The sequence below is a fragment of the Ranitomeya variabilis genome, chromosome 5 (genome assembly GCF_051348905.1).
Source record: "Ranitomeya variabilis isolate aRanVar5 chromosome 5, aRanVar5.hap1, whole genome shotgun sequence".
NCBI lineage: Eukaryota > Metazoa > Chordata > Amphibia > Anura > Dendrobatidae > Ranitomeya > Ranitomeya variabilis.
In genome coordinates, this window is record NC_135236.1 from 416,995,818 (window position 1) to 417,009,099 (window position 13,282).

The 13,282-nt window shown below is 39.7% G+C and overlaps 1 protein-coding gene across 4 annotated transcripts in view; it reads right to left on the bottom strand.

Annotated features, from left to right (window-relative positions):
- The window catches only part of TBC1D30 (TBC1 domain family member 30), an 87,926-nt gene that overhangs the window by 12,135 nt on the left and 62,509 nt on the right, over positions 1-13,282 (bottom strand). For all 4 annotated transcript variants that reach the window (XM_077265202.1, XM_077265204.1, XM_077265203.1 and 1 more), the window contains 6 exons: positions 11,444-11,629; positions 6,336-6,504; positions 5,936-6,104; positions 2,597-2,702; positions 2,025-2,137; positions 1,586-1,725 (listed from right to left, as the gene is read on the bottom strand). In XM_077265202.1, coding sequence (XP_077121317.1) covers positions 1,586-1,725; positions 2,025-2,137; positions 2,597-2,702; positions 5,936-6,104; positions 6,336-6,504; positions 11,444-11,629 — 883 coding nt within the window. The remainder of the gene's footprint in view (positions 1-1,585; positions 1,726-2,024; positions 2,138-2,596; positions 2,703-5,935; positions 6,105-6,335; positions 6,505-11,443; positions 11,630-13,282) is intronic.

Here is a 13,282-nt window from a genome sequence, read left to right on the forward strand (position 1 = left end):
CCTTGTTCACATCTGGCAGCTGTCAATTTGCCCCCAACACTTTTCCTTTCACTTTTTCCCCATTATGTAGATAGGGGTAAAATTGTTTGGTGAATTGGAACGCGCGGGGTTAAAATTTCGCCTCACAACATAGCATATGACGCTCTCGGGTCCAGACGTGTGACTGTGCAAAATTTTGTGACTGCGACGGTGCAGATGCCAATCCCGGACATACACACACACAGACACACACATTCAGCTTTATATATTAGATTGTTAGTGACAGCCTCCAGGTGGCAGCATATAAAACCATGGTTCCTGTGACCTCCAATAAAGCGACTCAGAAATTAAGTTTTTTTTCAACTAAAATGTTGTGTTAGCCCCATATTGAAAGTCTATATTTATTATGCATTCTCTATTGAATGCAGCAATGTCCAATAAGTGGTTGTGGACTACTGTTTGGGCACACGGCAGGTGTCAAAAAGGAAAGGAGAACCATTTGTTTTTTGTAACACAGATTTTGTTGGAATTGTCTGCAGGTGCCATTTGCAAAGCCCTAAAATGTGCAAAACATCAGAAACGCCCTAAAACTGACTCAATTTTGAAAATGACTCCTCGGTAAGTTCATCTATAGGTGCAGTGACTATTTAGGCTCTCACGTTGTTTTTCAGAAAAAGTTTTTGGTGCTGTCTTAGCCAGTTGAAAGATTGTTTGTTCTCAGTAAAGGAAACAAAATAATAATCTTGCTGATATGAAACATTTTTATGGCAAACAAATAAAATAAAATGACATTAAAGCAAGCATTTGCGACTACTTAAGTCTCTTCTCCACACATGGTGTAAAAGTATTTGAAGAAACATATATACACAGAATGAGCTTGGAGGGTGACATTACCTAGACTAATTAAGGATTTACTCCCAAGCTCATTCTGTGTTGTTTTTCTATTTTTTCAAATGTCCGTCTATTACACCATGTCTCTGCTTGCACCCAGTAAATTGTCAAATAGAACCTGACAGCTGATACATACTGCCCAATCACAGGCAGTAAGCATCAGGCACTGGCTGTAATATATCTCTCTGAAATGCAGCATTTTTCCATACCTCTTTACAGACACCCATAAAAAGAACCCAATATTCAAGTTTAAGCTCCTTTTAGGCAAACAAATTAATCATTAAAAAAAAGAAACCAAAAGTAAATAAGGTCCAGATTCATCATCTGCAATTCTAATAAGTCACTTTTCTTTTTATTCGTGTTATTCACTGATATTCTTTGCGCCAAATTCATTAGAATGGCACACACATTAAATTTAGTCTAAAAATTAAAAATACTCATTTTTTGTCTTCAACCTGCTTTGCAACTTTTTAACTAAAAAAAAGTCGCATGTTCCTCTAAAATGACAACAGTGGTGACTAGATCTAGAGTATGTAAGATCACTCAAGAGGAGACAGAAGTATATTTGTGCAAAAAATGTTGAACATTTTTAGAAGAATCAGCCGAAACCCACCCACAATGGAGATCATAAAAAACAGGTGAACACACAAAATTACTTTAAAAAGGCACAAGGCGAATGGTGAAATGGGCCATTAATGTCTATTTACTTATTTACCTCTAATTTGCTTTTGATACTTCAGCAATTCTGGAGTCAAAAATCCACCAAATGGCCCAAGGCACCCAACAGAATTGGCATTTATGTCATCATCATCAATGTCATTTTCTTCATCACTGTCTTGCATTTTACTTGGGTGTCTGCAATATTAAAAGAGTCCTTGTTTTAATGCCAATTCATCCACATCACAATCTTTATAGTCATTCATATACTTTTATATCATGAGAGTAGTAGACATATTCCCGATTCAATATCCGAAACACTTGAACATTTATTGCATATTTTAGGTTTGTGAGAATGGGAAGTACTCCCAGCAAAGATTCCTACATAACACTCAAACATATCTTACCATTACCGGGTAACACTCTATGCTAGATGAGTGGGCCTGTCAATCATTATAAGACCTAATTTGTGTTTAGGCAATATTTGTTAAACTTACCCAGAAAATGAAGCTGACTTCACTGGCGCTGGGAAAGGCGTGATATTATATGTATACTTCTCCCTCAGCTCGGCTAGTTGTGGAAATGGGAACGTAGCCATTGAGTATACAGTCTACAAAACCAGAAATACATTTGTAGAATCTCAGCCAGTTTAGGAAAATACTTTCAATATTGAACCAATTCAAAATATAAAAAACGCACGATAAACCCAATGAGTCAGTAATATGCCATTCAGCTATACATATGGTACAAAATAAACTCTTGTACTTCTTGCAAATGATGTAAGAAGCTTGCCAAGTGAGTTGCATCATAACTGAGGTAAATTGCGTAATTATATCACTTAAACATTAAGAAAAGATAGAGAAAAAATGGAAAGGAAAGCCAATTAATTAAGCAACACTAATATAGGCGAGACAGCTTTCAAAAAGCCATCACCAGTTTGGGCCAAGACACTTTTTAATTACGCTAACATGCAGTTCACACACAATATCACACCAGTTTGCAGTGTTCTTGTTTCACACCATGGAGCATAATCAACTGTATGATCTAGAGAGGGAGAGTTTGCTTCTACCTGCATTAGTTCATTGCTGTCTATCAGGTTATCCTCAAGCATCTCTTGAGTCAATCTTCCCATTGCGCTGTAAAATTCATCAGCATTTTGGCAACACTCAATCTGCCTGAAACAAAACAGAATATTTTAATATAACTGAACAACACTATTAAATAAACATAAGTAAGCAAAATTAATATATGCATTTAGTAACTCCTTAGTACTTCTGGTCCTTACAGGGGACTCATACAAAATATAAAATTCCATAGTGACAAGTGTAAATTTTTAATTAGGGGTCAAACCAAGAAGTATTGTTTCTCCTTGCGGAGATCGACATGCTAAGCATGCCGAGATGAGGAGACAAAGCCGCAATGCTCCTCTGGGTAAAATGCTAATTGTGCAAATTGTCTCTTCAGGGAGAAAGAGAGCTAGAACTCTAGTGCCACCTATTGGAAGTAGCAACCCTACAAGTCAATGTTGACCATTTAACGAGTCTTGTCCCTCGCAAGGAGAAACAAAACTTCTTGGATTACGGTCTGACGCCTCTCACACAGCCAAACCAGATCTCCGCTTTGCACTGACGAGGGGCAGTACCCCGAAGAACAGTGTCTGCAAATTAAGATTCTGGTTTGGCTATTATCCTAAGTTATGTGACAAGACTCGTTAAAGGGTCAATATTGACTTGCAGAATTGCTACTTTCCAATAGGTGGCACTAGAGTTCTAGCTCTCTTCCTCTCTGAAGACACAATTTGCATAATTAGCATAATTAGGGGTCAAAGTTCCAAAATCCCGAGTTAAGCGCCATGCTTTTTAGTTTCCAATTAGACCTCTCAACTATCCCCCAAGAGGAATGTAGAAACTATAGGGCCGATTCATTAAGCCAGGCATTTCATAGACCAAAATTAATGAAGGTCTTGCTAGAGTACTATTTGTCGAATTATTTAATAGACGCATGCAACTCAATGAATTCAGCGCATCTTGTCAGCCATTGGTGTAGCATTTCTGGCTTAAAAAATGCTGGCACTTTTTCTGAATGTCACAGGTGGGCATAGCCACGCTCCGCTTTCTCCCCAGCTCCATACATTTTGGCACAGCTGCTTCAAACTGCAATGTTAAACCCAAAAGTTACAACATTTTTGCACAACTCAGCGTTGTGCAAAAATTGTGTGACTTTTCAAAGCGTTTCCTGTCATAAAAGCTTTGATAAATCACCCCTTCATGGATCCATACACTCGCTTCACTCTATGGGAAATAGCGGTGATGACTAGTGTAGTGCAGCGGTATCCTCGCTGTGCAGTGATGAGGCAGTGACCCAGCAAAGTTCAAAGCAAAATGTCTCTTTAATGTTCAACTCTCAAAGTACACAGCACACGATATCCTTCGGATCGCAGTTGATAAACACGCCATTCCACCTCCGAGACCTGTTGCCGTGGGTGACTGCACCAAAGTGTACGCTTTAGGAGCCAGGTCTCTCCGCTCCCTTGGCTGTTTGGCTCTGCTTGCCTGTATTGTCTCACACAGGTGGAACTCTGCAGAGCAGACTGCTCTGCAATACTGAAAACACCAGACTGACACTGACCCCTGACACACCCAAACCCTTTACTGCATAATTTTTTATTAACTAGAATCTGTGGCCTTGGGCCACATGAAAAACCCCGGCCAGGAATAAAATGGACTGCACCACTACCATCCTGTAGTACGTTTCAAAACACAAAAGCCCAGAGCAGGTTTGCCCAAAACAAACATTTACTGTTATTCCACAATGTAATCACAGTTACGCCTGTGACTGCAATACACTGCCATGGCCTTAATACCCCTCCGTGTGCATCCTTGGGGGGAACATACAGTGATCCTCACATGTAACACTGGTCACTGCCTCACACTAGAAATTACAGTGCACGGGACTGGCTCTGAACAATTCCCCCATCAACGGTTTTCGAAAATCTTTGGTATTCTTTAGTGATCAGGTTTTTAAGCCATTTTTTACCAGGTTAAACTTTTTTTATTCAATACTTTTTGTGTTGGTGAGGGCTTTTTTTTTTCCACTATTAAACACAGCACTTGAGATTTTCTTTTTTGTATAATTATTAGCTTTTTAGAGTGTGATAGTGAAAACAATTAAATTATTTTGTAATCAAAAAGAGGAACTGTAAGGGGCTACGTGGACAAGCCCTTCTCAATCTGAATGTTTGCCCAATTAAAATAAAAACATCTATATTTACCTCTCGTGCTGATGCAATTCTAGCGGTGTCTGCACTCGTGTTCCCATGAGGTTGTTACGTCGCGTGAGCGCCCTGAGCTCAATCAGCACTGGTGTCACCGTCACCTCCTTCAGGTTTATAAGTAATCAACAGGAAGTGAGGGGCCAGCCACAGCTCTCACTTCCTGCTGGTTACTTATACAACGGACGGTGGGGACAGTGATGCCAGCGCTGATTGGGCTCAGGGATCCCGTGACATAACCTCAAGTGAGCCACGGGAAGGCAAGTCCAGGTTTTTTTTATTTTAACGAGGGCAAACATTCGAGTGAGAAAGGGTTGTCCTTCTAGTGTACAAGATCTCTTGATATAGAAATTATAGTTTGTGATGTTTGACATCTAATATTTATTTGGATAAATAACATGACCATTAGTGGTAGTCTATAATTAGGTTTTTTCATTAAATTATTCTTTTAAATTATTTTTACTTTTTTGGGCCTTCTCTTCACCTCTAGGATATTTAATATATATTTTAAATATTTTTATGCTGCCTATTTCTCCTGTAATTGGGGCTGTCTTAGCAACTACAGTTACAGAAGAAATCAGGCAGAAGGATGTGACAGCTGTCACAACCAAGTTTTTGTATTCTCCTCAGGTTATCGAGAGGTCTTTAACAGCCAATAACTCAACCACTAGTCCTGAGTGTCATATAAAAACTGTCTGGCAGAAAGATAACACTTTCCAGAATAAAAATCACCCTGAGAGGTTATACATTCATTTAGAATACTAAGAAATTGCCACAAGCAGAAATAATGCTTTCCTTGACAGCAATATGTTGTAAGTGGGTATTTATTGTACAATTTGTATGTAGATCAACTGTATTTAACTCTACGGTGATGAGAAGCGATCTTCGTGAGAAACCTGTGTACTCATGTCAGTTTAGCGTGTGGCTTCAAATGCATCGGACAATGTATGCACACGGACAATATTTGCTGTAACTGGAGCTGCGCTATTTGCAGAGGTCTTGCATAGTGTGAAATGGGGCCTCAATATCAACAATTTATATTAATAGATTTTTTTTTAAATTTTATTATTTGTTTAAGAAAGTTATTATAACACAAACATTTAATTAGCAAAACAAACAAAAAAAAGAAAAACTTACTCTCCAAGCTTTGCCCAAATGGCCAGCGCTACTCTTAGGATGATCTCAGATCCCTCAAAGAACACAGAGTCCCAAATTTTAAGAACAGTGTGGTTTGGAAGACAAGTTGCAAACAGAGTCAAGAACCACTGCATAGTAAACACATTAGTGAGAGGGGGCTCATAACCACCTGCAGAAATTAAAAAAAAGTTACATATGAATCTTCTTTAAGTGACAGCACTTGTATACTTTATTTTAATAGAAATGTAGCTAATCTAAAATTGAATGTATATTTCAATATTGCAACTGATAATAGTAAAGTAGTTTGTTAATTAAAGCACAAGATAAAGGTTCCATGACATTTTTTCTTTAGAAAAGCCATGTAGACAGGGTTAAACGTATTCATTGTTAATAAACATACCTCCACTTTCTCGATTTGCAGTTCTCTGAAGTACATCCAAATGGTGAGACAGATCTGGCAGCTTCATTCTCAAGAGATCCCTGAACACCGCCATATCCACTGACAGTGCCCGTAGATTATTGACAAAGTAACTGTCTGGCAGCACTTTGTCAATGAGATAAATCATTATCTGTGGTAGGAGACAAGCAATGTTTAGGTTTAGACAACTAGCATGTAAAATAATAATGTCTATTGTATACAAAGAGCTACAATCCAAGAGGGAACAACTGATGTTCACGTGATATAAGGGCGCACTTAATGATCGGCTACATATAAGCAGATCAGCAGTCATTTAGCTTGTGTACACAGTCCAACCACAGAAAGATCGTCAACACAATCGTCCGGTGTTCATATAATACCACTGTTTTCGGCAGCACATCATCTTGTGTTAAAGATTTTTAAGCAAATGTACAAATTTTTTCACCCGAAACCTGCAATTTGTTTTTCATCATTAGACCAGCAGATTATTGAGAAATGAGCAGTCCTGAAAATCACCTAGCATAAATGCAAACTAAAGAGAATTTAGACTGGCTACAATATGTTAGGCTATAGGTTGAACTCTATGGATGAAGTATACCTTCTGGTAAGCGCCTGCCTATTAATTGAATGTTTAGATAGGTTGACTGCATTTCTAGACACACAGAAAATACATGAATACGATCATCCTGTGAATATAATGTCATTGTTTCCGCCAGCATACATCTTATTTACACAGGACAATGTGCTGAAAAGATGGATTCATAAAGCAAGTTTAATATTAATTTCACCTGATGAAAGAGCATTTTTGTTTGGTTTGACTGACAGCGTATTTACACATGAGGATAATCTAAGGAACGTTTGTTCTCGATAATCACCCAGTGTAAAAGCACTAATCATAGTAAACCGCAATTAAAGAAGGTTCCACTTACAGTAAGAAATCATGGCCACTAAACACTCACCAAATCGGCTACATGTAATGGGTTAGGATGCCATTTAATGGAGTGATTACTGGGACACATTCTGGATAAACATTATCAACCAGTGTAAACGCAACCCAAAAGCTCGAGAAAATAACTGCACTAAACAGGCAACACTAGTTACAAAGTACTTGCTCTGTTAATATTTATAATATAAACACACAAATACACATCAAATATAATTTGTATGGCATCTGTCAGCCATACATTTGAGGCAACATTCTTTGTTAAAAAATATGTCATGTGTCAATCAAAAAGGGTCCAACATAACATGTACAGAGCTACATTATTCCGACAGTCTTCTGTTCTTTCAAACTCCATTTGTATAACACTGCACACAGATTTTACGTAGCATACATCAACAATATTGCAAAATTTTGAAAATCCATAGACTGTCATGTGTTTGACATGCATGTTGGGGAGCACACAATAGTTTTCATTAACCAAACAAGATGAATGGAAGTATTTTTATTATGCATTTGTTTACTTGGCATATGCATTTGTAAATGTAATTGAAAATAAAAGCTCAATGCTATTTCAATTCAAGGGTATCCCAAGCAAAAAAAAACCCGCACACTTTGCAGTAATGGGCTAAGTACTCTGGGCAGAGATTCACATAAAGCTGAATGAGTGGCTCCAAACGTGTGACGATAGCCTACCGTGCATTATAAATAAAATGTACAATAGCAAGTAACTTTTCATCATCAAGAGGTAATTGACATTTTATGCAGGGTCAAATTTTTTTTATGAGGGGTGGGGTGGGGTGATAAAACAATGTCTGAACAGATATAAATGATTCATATATCCTTTCAAGATTTCTAAGATGATAAAAAAAGGTTTTTTTTTTTCATAAATATTAATTTTAATCTTTCCGCTTCACTTGTTCAGTGAAATATGTTACAATGGAGGAGCTTTCATGAAATTAACACATGACTAATTAATGTTTTATTTTTTGTAAGTTATGCGGCTCCAGTTCTCTATGAATTATTAACAAGAGCAGGCGCTTTCACTATAGAATGTTGCCAGGAGAAAATCTCCCATGCATTCATTAAGTGCATTTCAAGATACTTAGCATTTGCTATTGCGTCAAAGAAAAGATACTTTATTATCCCAATGGTATACAACACACCCAACGTTTTTGTATTCTGCTTAAAAAGAGGGGTTTGTATTTGAGATATATAGAGTTACAATAAAAAAAATATTCAACTCCCACTGCAAATTAGGTTTATTAGCAAAAATTTACTAACTTGCTGCTGTTTGTATTAAACCAGACAAGAATAGTTTATACATCTCAACATGACTAATATAACAAGTGGATCTCCAAGCTCAACTAAAAATGCCACGTTTAATAACCAATGCAGCCTCAGAAGTTATAAATCCTGCATGACTTTAGTACTTAATAGAGCAACTTTGACTGAAATAACTTGCTGCAGACATGATATATAGCCAAACACTCGTTTCTGGTATAATTCTTAAGGAATCCTAGTATGTGCCTCATGGGCCATGGCCTCCAGTTCACCAAAATGCTTTGGGTTTGTGTGCTGCAAATGTATTCTTCAAATCCCACCAAGGAGTTTGTATGGAGTTAAAGTCAGGCGACCAACAGCCATTCCAAAATCTTCCAGGCCTTCTTCAGAAAGCAAACCTTCGTGAACTTTGAGGCATGCTTGGGATAAATTGTCATGTTGTACAGTCCCAATTGTGTCCATGAGGCAGCTTCCCTATGGTGTGATGTTTTTTTCTTGGTATTTCCTGATACTTTATTAAATCCATCTTGCCACCTACATGCTGCCGGTTCCCAGTTCTATAGGAAGCAAAGTAGCTCTAAAGCATCACCGAGCCACTAACATGCTTCACTGCAAACAAAGTTGTTTTTTTTTGCTCTGCGTGGTATCCAGGGACGCTACTGGCCGGAGCATCCCTGGCTCTACATCACGTCCCACCATCTGATGCAGACAGCGCCGCAGCCCCGGACATCTGCATCAAGCAATTGAGCCTACATCAAGCAGAACCAGTATTGCACCGCATGCTGCAGCACCCAATATATAGGTTAGATGGCAGCTACATGTTGGTTGACAGGTGGATAAGTACACCACGCGGGCACTATAGTGGTTCTGTTCGGTAGAGGGACTATTTAACTTTTTTCTATTTACATGGTCACTTGATTAACCTGAGTGGAATCAGGGTCTTTTAGGTTATCTGCTTTTTGGCTACCCCAGAGTAATTCCTCTCAATTTATCCTCAAGCGCAGCATCGATTTGGTATTTTATAAAGATACAGAAAGACTGGAGTCACAAAAAGGCAGAGAAGTGGACATTCTTTGGCCACATCCCACACTGATAATCGCTTCATTGTGAACAATGCCCTTCGGAACCAGATGATGATGAATGCCACACAACTCTAGGCACATTTAAGGGAGGTGAAAGGCACCCAAGCGTCACATCAGACAATTCAAAACCATTTACAATAGCGTGGTCTGCATGCTACATTACCTGCAAGAGTACCTGACAACACCACCATGCACAAGAGGGAAGAGGGATCAGTGGGCCTCAATGTCGTTCACTGATGAAAGTCGATTAACTCTGAGGAGAAATTATGTCCGCCAACGATGTTGGAGACATCAAAGAGCACTATGCATCAGCCCCTTTTGTCACCAGTGGTGGTTATGTTATAGAGTGGGCAGGTGTGTCTAGTCAATACAGAATTGGCCTACACTTTGTGAACAGAGACAAGCCTCTACTACTTGAATATCATCATTAATTCAGTCACTGTGCCTCTGCACAAACAAAACATACCTAACTTTATCTTCAAGGACAACAATGCTCCAGCTCATCGAGGTCACATAATTATGAAACGGCTGCTGGAGACTGGAGTATCTCAAATGGAGTGGCCTGAACTTTCTCCAGGCCTGAATCCCATAGAAAACCTATGGGATCAGTTGAGCTGCTGTGTAGAGGCTCGTAACTCTGTACCCCAGAACCTCAATGACCTGAGGACCGCCCTACAAGAAGAGTGGGATGCCATGCCTCAGAAGACAATAACTCCACTTGTGAACAGCATGAGAAGTCATTGTCATGGCGTAATTGGTGCTCTAGGCCACATGGCAAGTTATTGAGACATTGACATTTTTTGTTGAGGTATATCAACCACTGTTTGTTTTTGTTTCAATAAATTGTTTTAGATGAGGAAATGACCATTGCATTATTTTATTTAAATGCCCTACTTTCTTGATAAAATATCACTGTAGCATGAACTTTTTACATTTTCTATAAATTTCATCTGAAAGCCAAATATCCTTAACTTTTAGTGAGCAGTGTGTCTGTATAATCCTACAACCCTCTCCGGCCCCTCTCATAGTTAAAGTGTGTGATCTTGCTACTGTGAAATCTCACATTTGTTCTAAACCAGTACTGCAGAATCCTTTACCAATCGGTAACTCCTCTAATGATTTTCCTAATCAGTAATTACTTGGTAAAGGATGCAAAAGCAGTAGATTAGATAAAAAAAATAATGTGAGGACCTGTGATAACATGTAAGATCAAGTGTTTTCATAGTGATGGGGGTCGCAGAGGTTTGTGGGATCTCTCTCTTCATGTCAGATTTCAACATCCGATAAGTTTTTACCTGACTTTTGCTAGAAAGTCGAGTCTTTTAGTCTGGGATTAGGGTCACTTTTGTGCATTTTTTGTCAATAAGCTATTTAGGAAACACAACCAGTCTGGGGCTGCCCACTGTTTTCTTAAATTAAATGGACAGCCAGACTAGTGAAAGGTACTCTTAAAGCTGCTGTAAAGATGCTTTACAAAAGTCTAAAGAGACAATGTGCTGTAGCTTCAAAACAAACCACACCGCCACCATACATGACAGTGAGAGCTTGTTTCACGTTCGAGTTTTTGCCATGTTTTCTTCAAGTTTTTGCAATGGAAAAAACACAGCGTTTTACAGTACCAAATATGAGAAAAACGGATGTATTTTACAGTTTTTCCTGACAAACAGAAAAAGAGAAAATCTGCTGCAAATACTGGAAACGTGCACATACCCTTAGAGGTGTTTCTGGTGATAGACTGTTTGGGTTTTATCAAAATGTATGCTATGCTCAATCACTTTACCTACCTTAAGTGCATCACCTTCATTGCCCTCCATTACTTCCAGTATGAGGGCAGCTAGAATATTAAATCCTTGGCAGTAACCTACAGTCTTGTTCCACCTGGCATAAGCCAAAAGCACACGTTTGAGAACCACTCTATCTTGCTCTGCCTCTTGCCCACAGTAGGAGCTGCATCCTGTTCTATGAAGATCCTGAAATATAAATCAGATACACAAACAACACAAAACAATTAATAAACTGAAGAACCGACTGTAAAATCCCTATGGGTGGAAACAAAGGGAGGAAGAAACCTTAAGATACCGATTTGCGTTTGTTATAAGGCTCCAAATAAAAAGGTAGAAAAACATCTCTTGAAGCATATAGAGGAGTTATTAAAATCATGACAAAGTAATTATTGAGAACCTCAGCTATCCTGAATTCCACTGCTCAAAAAAATAAAGGGAACACTAAAATCCCACATCCTAAATATCACTGAATGAAATATTCCAGTTGTAAATATTTATTCATTACATAGTGGAATGTGTTGAGAACAATAAAACCTAAAAATGATCAACGTAAATCACAACTAATATCCCACGGAGGTCTGGAATTGTAATGATGCTCAAAATCAAAGTGGAAAATGAAGTTACAGGCTGATCCAACTTCAGTGGAAATGCCTCAAGACAAGGAAATGATGCTCAGTAGTGTGAGTGGCCTCCATGTGCCAGTATGATCTTCCTACAATGCCTGAACATGCTCCTGATGAGGCGGCGGATGGTCTCCTGAGGGATCTCCTCCCAGACCTGGATTGAAGCATCCACCAACTCCTGGACAGTCTGTGGTGCAACGTGACATTGGTGGATGGTGCGAGACATGATTACCCAGATGTGTTCAATCGGATTCAGGTCTGGGGAACAGGCGGGCCAGTCCATAGCTTCAATGCCTTCATCTTGCAGGAACTGCTGACACACTCCAGCCAAAATGAGGTCTGGCATTGTCCTGCATTAGGAGGAACCCAGGGCCAACCGCACCATCATATGGTCTCACAAGGGGTCTGAGGATCTCATCTCGGTACCTAGTGGCAGTCAGGCTACCTCTGGTGAGCACATGGAGGGCTGTGCGGCCCTCCAAAGAAATGCCACCCCACACCATTATTGACCCACTGCCAAACTGGTCATGCTGAAGGATGTTGCAGGCAGCAGATCGCTCTCCAAGGTGTCTCCAGACTCTGTCACGTGATCAGTATGAACCTGCTTTCATCTGTGAAGAGCACAGGGCGCCAGTGGCGAATTTGCCAATCCTGGTGTTCTGTGTCAAATGACAAGCGCTCTGCATGGCATTGGGCTGTGAGCACATCCGCCATCTGTGGACGTCGGGCACTCAGACCATCTTCATGGAGTCTGTTTCTAACTGTGCAGACAGATGCACATTTGTGGCCTGCTGGAAGTCATTTTGCAGGGCTCTGGCAGTGCTCCTCCTTGCACAAAGGCTGAGGTAGCGGTCCTGCTGCTGGGTTGTTGCCCTCCTACGGCCCCCTCCACGTCTCCTGGTATACTGGCCTGACTCCTGGTAGCGTCTTCAGCCTCTGGACACTACGCTAACAGACACAGCAAACCTTGCCCCAGTTCGCACTGATGTGCCATCCTGGATGAGCTGCACTACGTGAGCCACTTGTGTGGGTTGTAGAATCCATCTCATGCTACCACGAGTGTGAAAGCACAACCAACATTCAAAAGTGACCAAAACATCAGCCACAAAGCATTGGTACTGAGATGTGGTCTGTGGTTCCCACCTGCAGAACCACTCCTTTATTGAGTGTGTCTTGATAATTGCCAATAATTTCCATCTGTTGTCTATTCCATTTG